We start from the raw sequence: 19,766 nt of genomic DNA, 5'->3' as shown, positions 1-19,766 counted from the left end.
ACTTAGCCTCTCTGAATTTACCATATAAATTTATTGTGAAGATTAAATGCCTGCAAAACTCTTAGCAGACTGCCTGTCTGTGTTCCCAATGTTAGCTACTGTCATTATTGTTGTCAGAGTTGTCGCAGACAAATAAGCAAGATAGGGGCTGTGAGAAATGGATCGCATGAATAGTCCCCAATTAATGTCTCTTTGCCCTGTCACTTTTTAGTGCTTTTCCAGTCTAACTCTAGGTTTGGTCCTGTGATTTGCTTTGGCTGCAGGACAATGGTAAACAAAAAGAGACTGCCTGTTTGACTCTTTTCATTACAGACTAGCCTGTTGGAAGGACATACAAGACATGTAGAAGAGCCAAGTTGTCCTGGTGTCCTGGCTGAGGCCACAGAAGACCAATCATCCCCTAACCAACCCAACAACTATACCTTACAGATGTATGAATGAGCCCAGGGAAGATCAGCCAGGTTCAGCCCAGATCAGCAAAACCACCTAGTCAACTCCGAAACTTAACATAAAATAACAAAGGGTTGCTGTTTGAAGCCACTAAGTTTAACATGACTTATTATACAGCAATAGCTGGCTGATACAGGAACCATGGGAGCTCTTGTCCTTTAATATTGAAGCAGCTGATATTCAAGGGCAAAGGTGAGGTATGGTGTGATGGCTCATGCCTACAATCCCAGCACTGTGGGAGGCTGTGTTAGGATGATTGCTTGAGCCCAGGAGTTGGAGACCAGCCTAGGCAACATAGTAAGACCCTGTCTTTACAAAAAATTTAAAAATTAGCTGGGCATGGTGGCAAGCCCATGCGGTCCCACCTACATAGGAGGCTGAGGTGGGAGGATTGCTTGAGCTCAGGAGGTTAAGGCTGCAGTGAACCATGATCTCACCGCTGTACTCTAGCCTGGGTGACAGAGCGAGACCCTGCCTAAAAAAAATAAAAAAAAAACAACAAAGACAAAGCAGAGAAAGTCATGGTCTGTCAGGTTTTATTTATAGAGTCCGGTGAACTTGAACTAGAGAAAGCTGCAAAAAGTGGTTTGGAGAGCATGGCAGGGCCATGGAGAAGGGCTAATAGAAGCAGGTCCCTTGCCCAGACCTTCAGGGAGCCCTTTTGGTGGATAGCAGACACCTGAGGCAGGAGGTGGCAGGGGCCAAGTCCAGGCAGGCAGCAGCAGGGCTGCAGCTGAGAGCTGAGGCTGGAGAGGTAGCGCTGGCCCTAACCTGATCCTGCAGGTCTCAGGCCCTGGGGTCATATACTCGCCCCATGAAGACAGGGAACTTGTGCTGCTGGTCCCAGAGCACAAAGAGGAAGGGCTGCTGCACTTCAAAGATCAGCAGGGTGCGGGCCACAGAGATGGCAGAGGCTGCAGCCGCCTCCACCCCAGTCTCTGTCAGTTCCAGCACTGTCTGGTGCTGCATCGCAGAAACCTGAAGATCTGGGTCCTCTGTCAGCCCACACAGGTTAAGGTCATAAGAAAAGTCGAAGAATTCTAGGGCAAAACCGGAGAAAAACAGAGTCAGAGGCCAGCATGACACCCTCAGCTGATGGAGACCTTTGTCCTGAATTCTCTGGGTTCATCCTGAGTCCCAGTGCTCTCCTCCTCTTCCCTTGTTTGCCAGATTACGTACTGTACCCTCTGGCAGTTCGTGGGATCCTCTATTAGTGGGCCCAACACTGCCACTCTCTCTCAAGGTGAGAAGCCTTGCCCCCCATCCCTAAAACAACCCTGAAAAATGATGTCATTGCCTCCTTGTCTCCCAGGACCTTGGAAGTGAGGTAATAGATCAGAGATAGGTCATATATGAAAAAATGAGGTTATATGCAATGCTATGATGCTGTGAAATAATGGGAAAATATGCTATAGGAGCATCTTTAGCTCCAAATATTAGACCATCTAATATTTGGTCTCCAATCCCAGTTCCTGACACAGAGCTACTAGATCCCTTGGAATTTCCTGGGTCATAGGAATGCCTTTTGTGCTAATGAGGCTACTCCTGCCGGCTCCTGGATCAGGGCTGGTCACCAGGAAGACCAAATGTGATTAGAAGCTTGGAACTTTCAGCCCCTCTATCCATCCTCTGGGGAGAAGAGAGGAGCTGGAGATTGGGTAATAATCAATCATGCCTACATGATGACACCTCCTAAAGTACAGGGTTCTGAGAGTTTCTGGTTGGTGAACACATACATGTGTCCCACAGGATAGACACCAGGACCCTTCCAGATTTTGCCCTATGTATCTCTTCATCTGGCTGTTCATCTGTATCCTTTACTTAATCCTTTATAAAATAAACCAGTAAACATAAGTGTCTCCTGAGTTTTGTCAGCTATTCTAGCAAATGATGAAACCCTAGCAGGGAGTTGTGGGAACCTCCAAATTAGAGCTGGTTGGTCTGATGCACAGGTGACAACCCGGTCTTGTAACTGACATTGGAAATGGGGGAAATTTGGTGGGGTTGAGCCCTTAAAATGCACAGGATCTGATGTTATTTCCAGGTAGTGTGTTAGAATTGGATTGAATTGTAGGACACCCAGTTGGTGTCCCCAGAGAACTGGAGAATTGCTTAGAAAACACTCCCACACCTATTTGGTGGCCAGAAGTGTTGAATGAAAATAAAAAAGAGGTTTTCTTCCTACACAGATGACATATACAAGGAAATGGAATCATGTATTAGGTGGTCAAGTTCTCTAACAATAAATGAAGTGACAGGGCTGGACACAAGCTCAAAGGTTAGAAAATGAGGCTGGGCACGGTGGCTCACACCTGTAATCCCAGCACTTTGGGAAGCCAAGGTGGGCGGATCATTTGAGAACAGGAGTTCAAGACTAGCCTGGCCAACATGGTGAAACCCCATCTCTACTAAAAATACAAAAAAATTAGCTGGGCATGGTGGTAGGCGCCTGTAATCCCAGCTACTTGGGAGGCTGAGGTAGGAGAATCGCTTGAACCCAGGAGGTGGAGGTTGCAGTGAGTCAAGATCATGCCACTGCACTCCAGCCTGGGTGACAGAGCGAGGCTCCATCTCAAAAACAAACAAACAAACGAAGAAACAAAGGTTAGAAAATGGAGTCTCTGGGCTGGGTGTGGTGACTCACGCCTGTAATACCAGCACTTTGGGAGGCCGAGATGGGTGGATCACGAGGTCAGGAGATTGAGACCATCCTGGTTAACACAGTGAAACCCCGTCTCTACTAAAAATACAAAAACAAAATTAGCTGGGCATGATGGAGGGCACCTGTAGTCCCAGCTACTCAGGAGGCTAAGGCGGGAGAATGGCATGAACCCGGGAGGCGGATCTTGCAGTGAGCAGAGATCGCACCACTGCACTCCAGCCTGGGTGACAAAGCGAGACTCCGTCTCAAAAAAAAAAAAAAAGAAAAAAAAGAAAGAAAATGGAGTCTCTGTTGCCTCTTGTAAACTCAGAAGCCTCCAGACCTGCACTTTCAGATAGCTTCTTGCATATCCATGGTGTGGTTGACTGTTTTGAAAAGTGTCTGGGGAAGGAGCATCCATAATTCACTTGGTTACCTGTCCCACTGTTCCACTGCCTATGTCACAAGGAACCACAGAAAAAACTCAGGAGAGCTGGAGACCTTGATCAGTGTTCTGGTTTGCCTCTGACTAGCTCAAGGGTAAATCATGGAATCTTTGGGTAAGTCACATAAAACTTCTAAGCCTCCATTTCCACAATGATCCGATGGGATAATAGCATCTACCCCTCTAACTTGCAGGGTTGCAGGACAAACTGAGATTATGGATGTAAAGAATACTCTAGAGAATGCTAACTACATCTTAGGGATTCCCCCCTTTCTCCTCTGATGGCCTGGGAGTAACCCCAAGCTGCCAGAGCTCACCCAATTTCTCCATGATTGACAGCATATCCTGGCTGGTCGTCACTTTGATGCGGGGTAGTGCTAGGAGAGTGGGCTGGAACTTGGACATCTCCAGCTTCTTCATGATGGCCTTGAAAACAGAAGGGCTGAGAGCCTGTTCCATGTCTTCAAGACGATGTTTCAGGTTCTGGGGTACCAGGATCACCAAACTCAGATTGTGGGAGAGCTGCAGCTGCCCTACCTAGAAAATAAGAGATGCACCTTAATAGTCTTCCCACCACATCTCTCTCTTGGCCCCACCCTCTGTCACAGGCTGTCCTGCAGTCTGCTCCCACAGTCTGTATTTCAAAGAGCAGCAGTCAGACCTAGGCTTCCAGGCTTTACCAAGAAATGGGGATACCAGCTGGATGAACAGTGCTGATCTAACTCTGTGCTGGGGAGAGGCAGAGGAAGGAGCATGAGTTTCTGATTATACCCTGACTCTACCACTGACGAGCTATGTAATATGGGCAACTGATTTGATTTCTCTGAGCCCTGTTCCCTTCCTTCCAAGTGTGTTGAGCATATAGTATATAGCATGCACATTGAACCGCTGGAGTTATCAGGTCAGCCTCTTTAAAAACTGTTGATGGCTCTTCACTGCCTATGAGATTAGGTACAAATCTTAGTATGGCATTCAAGATTGTTCACAGCCTACCTTTCCGCTTTGCTATTAGAAGGACTTTTGGCCATGCACGGTGGCTCACGCCTGTAATCCCAGCACTTTGGGAGGCCGAGGTGGGCAGATCACGAGGTCAAGAGATTGAGACCATCCTGGCCACCATGATGAAACCCCATCTCTACTAAAAATACAAAAATTAGCTGGGTGGTGGCACGTGCCTGTAATCCCAGCTACTCAGGAGGCTGAGGCAGGAGAATTGCTTGAACCCAGGAGGTGGAGGTTGCAGTGAGCCGAGATCATGTCACTGCACTCCAGCCTGGTGACAGAGTGAGACTCCATCTCAAAAAAAGAAAAAAAAAAAGAAGAAGGACTTTCAACTGGTGACCAGACAAAAGTATGTGAGAAGTGCAGGGCCCCTGGGTTTAATACGGGGGTTGTCAACTCAGAGTGAATTTGCCTGTCAGTGGACATTTGGTAATGTCTGAAGACATTTTGGTTGTCATAGCTGGCAGGGGGCAAGGAGGATGTGCACACAGTGCTACTGGCTTCTAGTGAGTAGAAGCTAAGAATGATGCTAAATTCTACAATGCACAGGACAAAGAATTATCTGACCCAATATGTCAATAGTGCCAAGGCTGAGAAACCCTAGTCTAATAGGATATGAGACTGTCATTAAATGGTATTATGATTGAGGCTGAAGGAACAAAAAGAATCTAGAAGAATGCAGAATTCAACTGGGCAATAAAGAAATTAACTGAAAGCAATCAATTGTTGAAACCCGAATAGCCCAGAAGAAGTAGGTTGTAAGCCAATTTCGACTGAAGAGGATGGACATGGGGTCCCTGTTGACATAGGACTCAAGTTGGATATACTCATTTGAGTAGCATGTGCCCTTCAAGTCCTATGTATGAACCTTGAATCTCTGAAGAAAAATTTACCATGCTGTGGTCTTGAATTTTCAAGCCAGTAACCTCGGTTTACCTGAGCTGGTAAATCTCACCCCCTTCCTTGGGTAAATATCCTTAAGTGCCAGGAAGATTTAGAATTTAGTATAGGAATGACAAAAGAAACCAACTTCATCATGTTAAAACCAGGTGTTAAGTTCAGGGTAACCTGTATGTTTGTTATTTAAAATAGTGATTGTAATTTTTAAGAGAATCTGACATGCTAGTTTTATGCTTTTAAGCAAAGTTGTAGGATAATTTCATTAAGTGTGAGAATGATATTGGAATGTTGGCTAGAAGTTAATTCACTCTTCAAATTTAATTTTCAGTTTACAAGTGAGCTTTAGGTGCTAGGATGATATGGCCAAGCAGAGTCGTAATTACGGCCTGTCAGGTATTAGATGTGTTTAAAAAGAAAATCAGCTAGGTGAGGTGGCTCATGCCTGGAATCTCAGCTACTTAAGAGGCTAAGGTGGGAGGATTGCTTCATCCCAAGGAGCTTGAGGTTACAGTAAGCTATGATTGTGTCACTGTACTCCAGACTGGGTGATAGAGTAAGACCTTGTCTGGTAAAACTACATAAATAAATAAAAGAAAAAAGAAAATCGAGCATATTAAATTTTTAAAGGGAGCTTAAAATGCTTATGGGAATACGAATTATGTTTGTAGATAGAAAAAATGGTTTAAAGGAGTTTAATCTGTTCAATATGGCAATTAATTCAAGAACAAATGAGAGTGTTTTTATATAAAAATCATGCTTTTTTGGTTTTTTTTCTGAGACAAGGTCTCACTCTGTCGCTCAGACTGGAGTGCAGTGGCATGATCTTGGCTCACTGCAACCTTCACCTCCCGGGTTCAAGCGATTCTTCTGTCCCAGTCTCCCAAGTAACTGGGATTACAGGCGTGCACCATCACACCCGGTTTATTTTTTGTATTTTTAATGGAGATGGGGTTTCACCATATTGGCCAAGCTAGTCTCGAACTCCTGACTTCAGGTGATCCACCTGCCTTGGTCTCCCAAAGTGCTGGGATTACAGGCGTGAGCCACTGCACCTGGCCTATTCTTTTTTTGTGTTTTGAGACAGAGTCTTGCTGTGTTGCCCAGGTTGGAGTGCAGTGGCACGATTTTGGCTCACTGTAACCTCTGCCTCCCAGGTTCAAGTGATTCTGTGCCTTAGCATCCTGAGTAGCTGGGATTACAGACATGCGCCACCATGCCTGGCTAATTTTTGTGTTTTTAGTAGAGACAGAGTTCCACCATGTTGGCCAGGCTGGTCTCAAACTCTTAGCTTCAAGTGATCCACCTGCCTCAGCCTCCTAAAGTGCTGGGATTATAGGCATGAGCCACCACGCCCAGCCAAATCACCCTACTCTTAATGTAGCAAGTTCAGCTTAAAATTAAAAGGCATAAGTAAAATTTTAATTTTGCATTTGTTAGTACATTAAATTAACTATCTGTTTAAAACCTAAGGAACATAAATAGTGGCTTTTGTGCACAAAACTACTCCTCCTCCTTTGGCTTAAAAAAAAAAAAAAAAAAACTCAGGCTGGGTGCAGTGGCTCACGCCTGTAATGCCAGCACTTTAGGAGGCCGAAGTGGGACGAGCACTTGAGGTCAGGAGTTCATGACCAGCCTGGCCAACATGGTGAAACCCCATCTCTACTAAAAATACAAAAATTAGCTGGGAGTGGTGGCAGGCGCCTATAATCCCAGCTACCGGGGAGGCTAAGGCAGGAGAATCGCTTGAACCTGGGAGGCAGAGGTTGCAGAGAGCTGGGATTGTGCCACTGCACTCCAGCCTGGGCAACAGAATGCGACTTTATCTCAAAAGAAAAACAAACAAACAAAACTCATATTGGCTTGGGGAGATAGAAATTACTCTTCATATTATACCTCCTTTGTATTTGAATATTTATTATTGATATTATATGTCCAGAATGCTCACCTTAACCTATCACCTCACCTCAATGGTTACAACAGTCTATTCCCAAGGGATTTTTACAATGATTTTTGGTTTAGAGTTTTGTGTGAGACTTTAAAAACATTTTTAGAGAGGAAATACTTGTTCTTATAATTCAAATAGTTACATTTAAATCCAACTTGTTAAGTTCTTAATTCCTACTTTCTACCTAACATCTATGGCTTTGATTAAATAGCTATTCCAACTGATTTGAAAAAATCTCATATTTATAACTCCCCCGACGTATCTTGAATCTGAACAATGCCCTGGACCTGTCACATATATTCACTCTTCTGTGCCTTATACACGCTATCCTGGTTCTGCTAAATGAGTCATGAATGGTCAAATACATTAGATAGGGATGGATAGATGGGTGGATAAGTACATGAGTGGATAAATAAGTGAGCAAAGAATGGTCAAAAATAACCTCCTCAGCTAGGCACTGTGGCTCACGCCTGTAATCCCAGAACTTCGGGAGGCTGAGGGTGTGGATCACTTGAGGTCAGGAGTTCGAGACCAGCTTGGCTAACATGGTGAAACCCCGTCTCTACTAAAAATATAAAAACTAGCCAGGTGTGGTGGTGGGCACCTGTAGTCCCAGCTACTTGGGAGGCTGAGGCAGGAGAACTGCTTGAACCCGGGAGGCAGAGATTGCAGTGAGCTGAGATCGTGTCAATGCACTCCAGCTTGAGTGACAGAGTGAGACCCTGTCTCGAGAAAAAACCTCCTCTATGAAGTCTTCCAGCCACTTTTACTAAATGAGTAGCTCCCTTTGGCACCCTCTATTTCATTCATTCATTTATTCAGCAAACATTGAATGAGCACCTATGACAGGCGGCATTGTTCTAGGCACTACAGATACAGAAGGAAACAAGACAGGTTCCTGTATTCAAGTAGAGAGACCGTATCTTAGGGAGACAGACAATATCCTAAGCAAATAAGCAAATAAATGACATAATTTCAGATGGTGATGAGTGTCATGAATATAATAAAACAGCAGTGATATTACAGGGTGAGGAGGAGGCTGCTTTAATAGGGAGAAGACTTCTCCACCAAGGTGACCTCTGAGCTGACACCCAAATGACAAGAAGGAACAAGCTATGTGAGGATCTGAGTGAAGAGGGATCCAGGCAGAAAGAAAAGCTAAGGAAAGCTCCCAATGTGGAACCAAGCCTAGCATGTTCCAAGAACACAGCCTTTGTTTCTTAGCCAGGTACTGAAACACTGTCTCTTACTGTTTTCTATCTCATAGGTCTGTGTTTTGCCATCCTAAAAAGGTGGAAATATCTGGTAACTGGGCATGAGATAGCTTACCAATTGGGATCCTCTGGGCTCCATATTCTTTCTTCTCACCCTCCCTACTCATCAAACTAAATTGTTCAATTTCTGCTAATGCACTTAAGCCATTTAACTCATGTGCACACATGCACTTACCACATATACGCATATACAAAGATATACTTATACACGTGTACACATGTATATGTATGCTGTACACAGGTACCCACACTCACACAGGACTTGCTAAGCCACCAGGGTCTTCTGATGAGTTGACTGGAAAAAGAAACAGATGTGTAGAATAGGAACACGACTCACATTTTGCCATTCAATGTAGTAGAGATGCATGAAGAAACTTCAGAATCCTGTTTCCAGCCTAAAATATACAATGTCTGCCTTGGCCAAGGCTAGAGAAAGGAGAAGGAGAAAAGATAGGGTGGAAATACAGATGGAAGGAGTAGAAATGATGAATTTGTAAGCATGTACCCCAAAATGATGGGACCACAGGAGAAAAAAAGTCAGGAGACTCAAGTAGGTTTCAAACAGGAGAAGGAAAGGTTAAGAACTTACCTTGGCTTTCAAAGTTTGGTCAATGAAATGGGCCACAGGGTACTTCTTGCTATTCATCATGGGCACTTTTATAACTGAGTTTTTGAAGTGAAAGGGTTCCATACTGGTTTTCTTGGGATCAAATGTTGTCTTCCACTTGGCTAGAGGGAAGAGGTGGGAGGGTTGCTCTAATGCAGGTAGGAAAAGGATGAAGAGGAGCTAAAAGCCTTGTTAGCAAAGAGTGGGGCAGGGACATTGAGATCCCATTGTAGAACTTGGGGTTAAGTGGGCTTTGAAGCCAGGAGGGGAAGAAGGACCCAGAATGGGAAGACTAACTGGCTAAGGGCGCCCTTACCACTCAGGTAGATAGCATTCAGGAGGACAAGGCGGGTATCGGAGGGCAGGCTGTCTAGCAGCCGGCTTATCTTGTTGTTGGTGTTCTTGGCCACCCAGGTGTTGATGAGCTCCAAGTTGGCATCACTGTTGTTGCTCAGGACTCTGGGGCTGCTGCTGTACAGGGTCCGAGAGGCATTCACAAAGGTGTCCCTTATGGCCAGGTCTGGGGGTATGTTGAGAAAAGGAGGCATGAGTCCCCTGAACACGTCATTCTTTCCATGAGCAAGATTTGAGAGTTGAGCATGCTTCCTATGGTTCTGTCTGCTCACTTAGTGAATATGGCATGGTGGAGCATGGTCCAGCCCACTCCTCTTACAGATGTGGCAAATAAGGCCCAAGGAAGGCAAACCCAGAACCAAGAACAAGAGAAGTAGCCCCAAGCCTCTCCTGCCTCAGCTTGCTATGTGACTATGGCTTGGCAAGATAATCTTTTTGAGATATTAAATTCCATTTGCCTAGATTTTCCCTCTTTTCTTCCCTTAATTTGGCATGGAATAGACTCTGCTTCCTGGCCTCAGTGGAAGTTTGTGGCAAAACTTCCTGGCTTTTGCTCTCCAAAAGCCTTCAGTCCACTGGAAAAAAAAAAGGCACTTGAAAGATAATTTTTCTAGGACTAAGTAGATTAAAGATATTTTCCCAGCTGGGCATGGTGGCTCACACCTGTAATCTCAGTACTTTGGGAGGCCAAGGTGGGTGGATCACTGGAGGCCAGGAGTTTAAGACCAGCTTGTAATCCCAGCTAGTTGGGAGGCTGAGGCAGGAGAATCACTTGAATCCGGGAGACGGAGGTTGCAGTGAGCTGAGATGGCGCCACTGCATTCCAGCCTGGGCGACAGAGTGAGATTCTGTCTCAAAAAAAAAAAAAAAAAGAGATATTTTCCCAGACTTTGCTGATGCCTAAGTACAACATAAGACCAAGAACCTTGCTTGGCACAGCTCCAAGGTGCAGCTAGATGGGGATAGAAGCCCTAATATTGAATGCTGTTACATTTTTTTCACCAGCCTAGCAAGACAGCAGATAAAGCTGACTTACAGCTTTGTAAGTAATAAATAAACGCAACATTTCTTGAACACCTCTGAGCCATGTTTTTCCCACATCTAAAAGAGGGTGTTTTTCAGATGATGGGGTGATAGGTGAGTTTTTTAAATTTAAATTTAATTTTTTTTTTTAGAGGCAGGGTCCTACTCTGTCACCCAAGCTAGAGTACAGAGGCATAAACATAGCTCACTCTAACTTTGAATTCCTTGGCTCAAGCAATCCTCCTGTCTCAGTCCTTCGTAGCTGGAACTACAGGCACACACCACACCCGGATAATTTTTAAAATTTTTTGTAGAGATGAGGTCTGTCTATGTTGCCCAGAAGCTAGCCTCGAAATTCTAGCCTCAAGCAATCCTCCTACCTCAGCCTCTCAGTGTTGGAATTACAGGCACACTGAGCCAGACCTGAGTATTGTTTTTATAGTTTAAAAAAAAAAAAAAAAAAGCTTAAAAAAAAGTTTTCTTTTTTTTTAAAAAGGGATGTGGGTAGATTAGTTCAATGGTTATCAAACATTTTAAAGCAGCAGAACTACTTTCAAACAAAGGCATGTCTGAAGCCCACAATATAAAATGGGCCCTGGCTGAGGCTGGGTGGGGAGCTCGGAGCCCAGCTGGTCCGTCTCCCTCTCACAGGAAGTGGTGAACCCTTCCCCACCGCTCAGGCTCCCCACACCCCACTCCCACCATGACTCCAGAAACAGCTTTGCAAAGTCCTAGGGCTCTGAGGAACAAAGTCTGAAAACAACTACATTGGATCGTTTTGTAAGTTTATTATTAGTATTATCATTATTCCCCACTTAATAACATAATACATGTAAATGAGAACAAATTCACATAACAGAAAAATAAAAAGAATGAGAGTCCCAAGACTCCTTTGACCCAAAAATGAGCAAAAAATTTTTTTGTCTAATTTATGTCTATAGCTCTCTAGCCCTCTAGCCCTATATATTAATGAATGCATATGGGTATTCTTATTCTTCTTCTTCTTTTTTTTTTTTTGAGACAGAGTCTCCGTCTGTCACCCAGGCTGGAATGCAGTGGTGCGATCTCGGCTGACTGCAACCTCTGTCTCCCGGGTTGAAGTTATTCTCCTGCTGGGACTACAGGCACGTGCCACCACGCCTGGCTAATTTTTGTATTTTTAGCACAGACAGGGTTTCCTCGTGTTGGCCAGGCTGGTCTTGAACTCCTGACCTCAAGTGATCCACCCACCTCAGCCTCCCAAAGTGCTGGGATTACAGGCTTCAGACACTGCGCCTGGCCTGCTCACCCTATTTTTTTTTTTTTTTTTTTTTTGAGATTGAGTCTCGCTCTGTTGCCCAGGCTGGAGTGCAGTGGCGCAATCACGGCTCACTGCAAGCTCCGCCTCCCGGGTTCACGCCATTCTCCTGCCTCAGCCTCCCAACTAGCTGGGACTACAGGCGCCCGCCACCATGCCTGGCTAATTTTTGTATTTTTTTAGTACAGACGGGATTTCACCTTGTTAGCCAGGATGGTCTCGATCTCCTGACATCATGATCTGCCCGCCTCGGCCTCCCAAAGTGCTGGGATTACAGGCATGAGCCACCGTGCCGGCCTTTTTTTTTTTTGAGACGGAGTCTTGCTCTGTCGTCCAGGCTGGTGTGCAGTGGCGCGATCTCGGCTCACTGCAACCTCCGCCTCCCAGGTTCAAGCGATTCTCCTGCCTCAGCCTCCTGAGTAGCTGGGATTACAGGTGCACACCACCATGCCCTGGTAATTTTTTGTATTTTCAGTAGAGACGGGGTTTTACTATGTTGGCCAGACTGGTCTCAAACTCCTGACCTCGTGAATCACCTGCCTCGGCCTGCCAAAGTGTTGGGATTACAGGTGTGAGTCACTGTGCCTGGACTTTTTTTCTTTCTTCCTTTTTTTTTTTTTTTTTTGAGAGAGAATTTTGCTCTTTCACTCAGGCTGGAATGAAGTGGCATGATCTCGGCTCACTGCAACCTTCACTCTCTTGGGTTCAAGCAATTCTCCTGCCTCAGCCTCCTGAGTAGCTGGGATTATTGGCGCCTGCCACCATGCTAGGCTAATTTTTGTATTTTTAATAGAGACAGGGTTTTGCCATGTTGGCGAGGCTGGTCTTGAACTCCTGACCTCAGGTGATCCACCCACCTCGGCCTCCTAAAGTGCTGGGATTACAGCTGTGAGCCACCATGCCCAGCCATATCCTCAACTTTTTTTTTTTTTTAATAGAGACGGGTTTCGCCATGTTGCCCAGGCTGGTCTTGAAGGCCTTGGCCTCCCAAAGTCCTAGCATACCTTGAACTCCTTGAACTTACAGATGAGAGCCACCATGCCCGGCCCAGCTTTCTGCTTCTTAATCTTTTGAGGTAGATAACATCATCGCTATTTTACCATACCTGCCTGGTTATTTTTATTCTAAAGCAGTTGATGAATGCCAGAGACTTGCCTAAGGTCTCACTAGAAGAACAATCCAGTTCCTGGAGTGACCTGATGCTCCTGCCAAGGTCTTCACCTGCTCTGCAGTCCATCCCTGATACTGTAGCTCCAATATTCCCTCTGTCCTTTCTTTCCCCAGCACTGGGTCCCCCTTCAGAGTCCTCTCAGGACCCTCCTCTGCAGACACTGCCACTTCCTGGGCACTCACCTGGGCTGTGGAAGATCTGAGAGACTGAAGTGACACCTTTGGTCGTGAAGCCCTTCAGGGCCTGGTGGACACAGGTGAAGTCCTTGGGGTAGGAGAGGACGCTCTCCAGGTTTGTTTTGGTGTTCTCTCCAGCCCCTGCAACAAAGGGCAGAGATGAAAGATACTTGCAGGATGAGTCGGGGGCCTTCCTTGGGAGTGAGGGTTGGGGACCAGGCTGGAATGGAGGGTATTTTCTGCTTTGGAGGGGATCACAGATCATCTGAGCTGGAAGTGTTCTCTCCCTCTCTCTTTTTTTGTTTTTTTTTGAGACAGAGTCTTGTTCTGTTGCCCAGGCTGGAATGCAGTGGTGCAATCTCAGCTCACTTGAATCTCTGGGTTCAAGCAATCCTCCCGCCTCTGCCTCCCCAGTAGCTGGGACAATAGGCATGCACCACTATACTTGGCTAATTTTTGCATTTTTAGTAGAGATGGGGTTTCAACATGTTGGCCAGGCTGGTCTTGAACTCCTGCCTTGGCCTCCCAAAGTGCCAGGATTACAGGTGTGAGTCACCGTGCCCTGCCAAGAAAGATTCTGTAGCCTTTTTAGAATTCTCTCTGGGGAGTAATAGCTCTCTCCCCACTGCTTGTAGTAATTTGTTTGTGCCATTCCTAGGGTAATTACCCAATGGGACTTGACAGTAATCCCTCAAGATGGCAGAGGATTTACATTTTTTTGACCTCCCGCTAAGTCAGACACTAGACGACTGTCTTTTTTTTTTTTTTTTTTTTTTTGAGACAGAGTCTCGCTCAGTCTTCCCAGGCTGGAGTGCAGTGGCATGATTTTGGCTCACTGCAACCTCCACCTCCTGTGTTCAAGTGATTCTCCTGCCTCAGCCTCCTGAGTAGCTGGGGTTACAGGTGTGCACCACCACGCCTAGCTAATTTTTTTTTTTTTTTTAGTAGAGACGGGGTGTCACCATGTTAGTCAGGCTGGTCCCAAACTCCTGACCTCATGATCTGCTCGCCTCGGCCTCCCAAAGTGCTGGGATTACAGGTGTGAGCCTCCGCACCCGGCCTGGCTTTCTGCTTCTTAATCTTTTGAGGTAGATAGCATCATCACTATTTTACACAAGAGGACTCAAGGCTCAGAGAGGTTAAAGTGATCTGCCCAAGGTCACAGAGCTAGAAGGCAGTACTAACCACATCTACTCTAGGTCTATCTCTGATGATTTTTTTTTTTTTTTGAGACAGAGTCTCGCTCTGTCACCCAGACTGGAGTGCAGTGGTGCGGTCTCGGCTCACTGCAACCTCTGCCTCCCGGGTTCAAGCGATTCTCCTGCCTCAGCTGCCCAAGTAGGTGGAATTACAGGCATGCACCACCACTCCCTGATAATTTTTGTATTTTTAGTAGAGACAGGGTTTCACCATGTTGGCCAGGCTGGTCTTGAACTCCTGACCTCAGGTGATCCACCCGCCCTTGGCCTCCCAAAGTGCTGGGATTACAGGCGTGAGCCACGGCACCTGATTTCATCTTTCTTATCACCTCTCCTTGCCATGAAACATGGTTAGTGGCTGGGACCTTGTTTTATATCTTCTTGTGTAGTCACAGGGTTTTACAAGCAATCGTGCCTATTACATCATTGTGAAATGATGGAATGTTCAAGAATGAAAAGATACATCCCTCTACCCCACCCCCAAGATATAATAGCCCATTTTTACAGCTTCTTCCCAGAGGCATGGCTTTGTAAGTGTCTTGGTTGGTGACTCTTATGGGAGTGTCCAACAAATGACCTCGAGAGAATTCAAGCAGGGTCTTACCGAGCAGGACCTGGGTGAGGAGGCTGGCAATGCTGAATGGGGAAAAGGCCATGTTGGTCTCCACCTTCTTCATTGCTGAGAAGGCGTGGTAGAGCTTCAGGGAGAAATCTACTAAAGCATCCCCCAACATGGCCTCTGTTGAATGACTCTCCAAGTCAGAGCAGAGAGTAACAGGTCCTGGGCAGAAGGGCCCAGTAGTGGGCTGGGTAGGAGAATCTGTGGGGAGCTGGGTAGTTGGTTGGGTGGGTTGGATGGTGGGTTGTGTGGTGGGTTCATCAGTGGTATTAGCTGTTATTTTGGTGGCTGAATTGGTTGTTGAGTTGGTTGTCGGCAAGCTGGAAACCTCCAGGACGGGTTCAACGAATAGCATCTTGGAGACATCTGTCGTTGCGATCTTCTCTTCGCCTCTGTCTCGCAAACTCTCTGGATCCCGGGAGCTGGAGCTGGTAGCATCTGGATTTGAGGAGGCTCTAACCTGTGGTTCAAGAAACTGAGTTTCATTTTTTTCTTACTACGAGGCACAGTCCTCTAAAATACTCAAAGCAGGAAGAGAAGGTGTGGATGTGGAAAATGTCCTGTACAAGAGAGTAATTTCTGACAGTGTGGCGGGTGAGCAACCTGTCTTGGAACCACCACTACTAATTCCTCAGAGAAGGGGCAATACAGGGTGAGGGTGGGGGTGCACAGGAATGTGCTCTGCAGAAGATAAGGGGTAGTCAGGGACTCTGTAATCTCTGACCAATTACTGCCCTGTAGGAAGTTGTTTTCCAAACAGTGAAGCTGAGTGTTGTCATTTATCTATGTTCTTGCAATTTCCTGTAAATATCTACCTGTTGGACTCACTTGTTTGGCTAGTACAGACATTTGAACTTGTGCTCCTTGATTTAGAACAGTAAATTTTCAAACTGTGGGTTGCAACCCATTAGTGGGTGTGGAAAAACAATACACATTAGGAAGGGAACGAAGAAAGGGAAGGAGGAAAGAAGGGAGGCAGGAAGGGAGGGAGAGAGAAGTAGTATAGGCCAGTGGCTCTGAAACAATTTTGACTCCCAGGGGATATCTGGCAATGTCCGGAGACATTTTTGGTTGTCACAGGGAGACAGCAGGGAAGATGCTACCAGAATCGAGTGCGTAGAGGCTAGAGATACTGCAAAACATCCTAAGATGCACAGGGTAGCCCCTCAGCAATGAATTATCCAGCCCCAATGTCAACAGATCGTCTGCTGAGAAACCACGCATGAGCCCCATTTCACAGGTAGGGAAACTCATGCTGACACATATTAACTAGTCCAGGATCTCACAGAAATGGGAGAAACAGCTAGGGATCAAAACAAGGTCTCTGATTCCAAACTCCCTGCTCATAACTACATCATCTGCTGAGTATGTGATGCCAACTTGCACGTGCACACACACACACACACGCACATACACACACCCCTACCTACCTTTCTTCTGGGATCCCACACTTCTTAGCCTTATTTCTAGTCCATGACCTCCCAGACCACTGGGACCTCTCACTGCTATTGACCCCCACCAAGACCCAGGTATGTTTGCTACCATTCTTCTCTGTATTCACAGGCCCTAGCCTGGGACCACCGTCTGTGTCACAGCAGCCAAACCTCTCCTCCCCACAGCTCTTTACTACAGCAAACTCTTGCTTTGATATCACAAAATGATTCCCATCTTCTTGCCCTATGTAATCCTCCTGCCAAGCCTGCTTGGTGGACAGGCTGGGATCTGTTTATTCAACATTTTATAAATCAGGAGGAGTAAGCTGGGAAAAGTGACTTCCTCAGGACCACGCAGCGCAGCTCCTACATGATCCACCAAGATTAGAACTTGCATCTGTCTGAGTCCTGAGCTCTTTCCACCAACTACGAGTGCGTGTGCAAGGATCACACTCGCTGATCTCAAGAGGAGCTCTCCTCATTCCCCGGAGCCTGAAGGGTTAATCCTCAGCCACCGCCCGCACCCCGCACCATCCCTCCTCCCGTCTCCACCCCCGTCCCCCATCCCACAAGGGACCACATACCCCAGCCAGCAGCAGCAGCAGGAGGGTCAGCAGGGTCAGCCTGGAGGCCATCTGGGCGGCGACGTCAGCAGACCTGCGGAGCCAGCCAGCATCGGAGCCAGCTCCGAGCCTGGGAGCCCAGGGGCCCCCACCCCGCCCGAGGCCCGCCCCCATTCCGTCCCAGGCCCCAGTCCCTTTTAGCGAATTCCCTCCTCCTCCCTCCTGGGGCCACCTTCTCTCTGGCTCCTCCCTCTGTTTTGTTTTCCCCAAACCGCTTCCTTTTCCCGGCACCGGCTGGCCCTTCCTCGCCCCGCGGGCCCGGGTCTCCGTCCATCTGTTCAGTCGGAGGGGAGGTGGTGAGGGGGGAGGGGGTCCTGCTTTAACCAAACAATGAGGCCACAGGCGTGGGAGAGGGGAGGTCCTGGGGGGCTGAGCACAACAGGCCTGAGGCGGGAGGGGCTGGGGTAGGAGGAGGCAGAAGTCCCAGGTGGACGCAAGCCTATAGAGACCCCCGAGATCAAGGCGGGCAGGAAGCCCGGGGGTGAGGAGACCCCCTCCCTAGACCTCTTCACTCCGTGCTTTCCACCCTACTCCCCACCCCTGCCCAGCACCGAACCTACTCCAAACTCCTGGTCACCAGGCAGCTCCAGTGCAGACTGAGTAGAGAGTCCCCCAGGGTCAGGGAGGGTGGGGTGCGGGGGGGCAGTCTTAGCTATTGGCTGGCCCAGGACACTGCCCAGTTACAAATTAAGGAAGATTGATCGCTGGTGTGAGTTCCTGTAAATCAGGATGGGACAGGATGGGACTGATCGCTTGGTCTTCTTTGTGGGCCAGGCCAGGAATTTAGCCCAAATCCTCTGGTAGGTGGGGTGAACGGGGAAGCTTGGGTGCAGTTCTCAGCTTTACACAACCAAAGCTTCCCCCGCATCTTCATGAGTAACAATAAAAACAGCATGTACACAAAATGTGCTCCGCAGTTTTTAAAGGAATGAACTTTTTGGAAATTGATCATCTCCGTTATTCCTCAAAGTAACCCTTTGTGCCCCATTGTACCCATTTGATAGTTAACATACTGAGCCTTAGAGCAGTGGAATGTCGGGCCCTGATCACCCTCATTTGGAGAAGTATTCTGAAGCCTAATCCCTGCTCCCATCTCCCCTGTGCCCTGAAGGTGTTCTGCCATTTTTGCTCGAAGAGACCCATAATCAGTAGTTCTTTGTATAACAGACAAGGGATGTGAGGCACCCAGCTCAGCAAGCATTCACCGTAATTAAAAAAAAAAACAAAAAACTAGCCGGGCACGGTGGCTCATGCCTGTAATCCCAGCACTTTGGGAGGCCGAGGCGGGTGGATCACTTGAGGTCAGGAGTTTGAGACCACCCTGGCCAACATGGGGAAACCCTGTTTCTTCTAAAAGTACAAAAATTAACTGGGCAGGGCAGGCGCGTGCACATGTAGTCCCAGCTACTAGGGAGGCTGAGGCACAGAGAATCACTTGAGTCTGGGAGGTGGAGGTTGCAGTGAGCTAAAATTGTACCACTGCACTCCAGCCTGGGTGACAGAGCAAGATTGTCTCAAAAAACAAATAACTAAATAAATAAATATTTAAAAACTTGAAAGCTGAGGTGTATGTGTTTGTGAATAGGGCTCCACAATAGACCTGGCTGGCTGTGTGAGCCAGCAAGTTGCTTTCCCCCCTGACATCTGGCTGTCCTCGACATCTAGCTGTCCTCTAAGGGTTGCCAGATAAAACACAGGAAGTAGGCAGTCCTGGTGGTTCATACCTGTAATCCCAGCCCTTTAGGAGACTGAGGCAGGAGGATCCCTTGAGCCCAGGAGTTCGAGGCTGCAGTTAGCATTGATCACGCCACTGCACTCTAGCCTGGGCAACAGAGTAAGACGCTTGCTGTCTCAAAAAAAAAAAAAAAAAAAAACTTACATTGGGATATACTTATGGTAAAAATGCTTACATTGGAATATACTTATGGTAAAAAAAATTTTTTTTGTCGTTGTTGTGTATCTGAAATTCAAATATAATTGGCATTTTGTATTTTTGCTAAATCTGATAACTCTGCCTCATCTGCAAAACAAAGAGGTCGTCTCTGATGACCTAATATAGCTATCATGTTCCATCATCATCTCACTGCAGGCCTATCCTCTGGCTGTGTTTGGAGCATTCAGGAAAGTTTGCTGCTAGCACCAGAACTGCTACTCTAAGGGACTGACCAAGGACAGAAACAGGGAGAATATTTGTGTGTCTTCTCAGGGGTCCTTGGACAAGATCCAGAAAGAGTCTTCCCCAGCTTTGTGCTTTATTCTCTGAAGCCACTTGGGAACCTCCTAAGCCATGGGAAAGTTATATAACATCAGAGCCATCGTTTAAACAGCTGTGCACAAAACAACACTTCTCCATCCCCAGTGCTCAAGCTGGTGGGCTCAAAGGGACTATGAGCTTGTGGATTCTGGGAAATGGGTCAGCCAAAGGAAAAGAAGGTGGTGGAAAGCAACCTAATTCACTGAGTGCTCACCATGCGTTTACATTCATCCTCTCACTAATTCTCATCACCTATGAAGTAGGTGCTATATTAATCCCATCCTAAACAAGTTAAAATGAGGCTCAGAGAAATTTACTGATCTACCTAATATCACAAAGCCAGTAAGTGGCAG

General features: G+C 46.8%; 1 protein-coding gene across 3 annotated transcripts; it reads right to left on the bottom strand.

Moving 5' to 3' along the window:
- Positions 1 to 969: 969 nt before the first annotated feature.
- Positions 970 to 17,900, bottom strand: SERPING1 (serpin family G member 1). 3 transcript variants are annotated; one of them, XM_003275316.3, is made up of 8 exons: positions 17,720 to 17,900; positions 17,121 to 17,193; positions 15,089 to 15,563; positions 13,292 to 13,426; positions 9,581 to 9,784; positions 9,247 to 9,386; positions 3,854 to 4,073; positions 970 to 1,490 (listed from the first exon to the last, which is right to left on the bottom strand). In XM_003275316.3, exons 2-8 carry the CDS (start codon positions 17,169 to 17,171, stop codon positions 1,237 to 1,239), a joined length of 1,479 nt encoding a protein of 492 aa, XP_003275364.1. In that variant the 5' UTR covers positions 17,172 to 17,193; positions 17,720 to 17,900; the 3' UTR covers positions 970 to 1,236. The 3 variants fall into 3 exon arrangements, with proteins under 3 accessions (XP_003275364.1, XP_030666694.1, XP_012353518.1); XM_030810834.1 differs by lacking the exon at positions 17,720 to 17,900 and adding an exon at positions 17,332 to 17,414; XM_012498064.2 differs by lacking the exon at positions 17,720 to 17,900 and having other exon boundaries at positions 17,121 to 17,427.
- Positions 17,901 to 19,766: the final 1,866 nt, after the last annotated feature.

The sequence above is a fragment of the Nomascus leucogenys genome, chromosome 4 (assembly GCF_006542625.1).
Source record: "Nomascus leucogenys isolate Asia chromosome 4, Asia_NLE_v1, whole genome shotgun sequence".
In the NCBI taxonomy this organism is placed as follows: Eukaryota; Metazoa; Chordata; class Mammalia; order Primates; family Hylobatidae; genus Nomascus; species Nomascus leucogenys.
The sequence above is the reverse complement of the archived record's forward strand: the minus strand, read 5'-3'. Positions and strand labels throughout refer to the sequence as shown.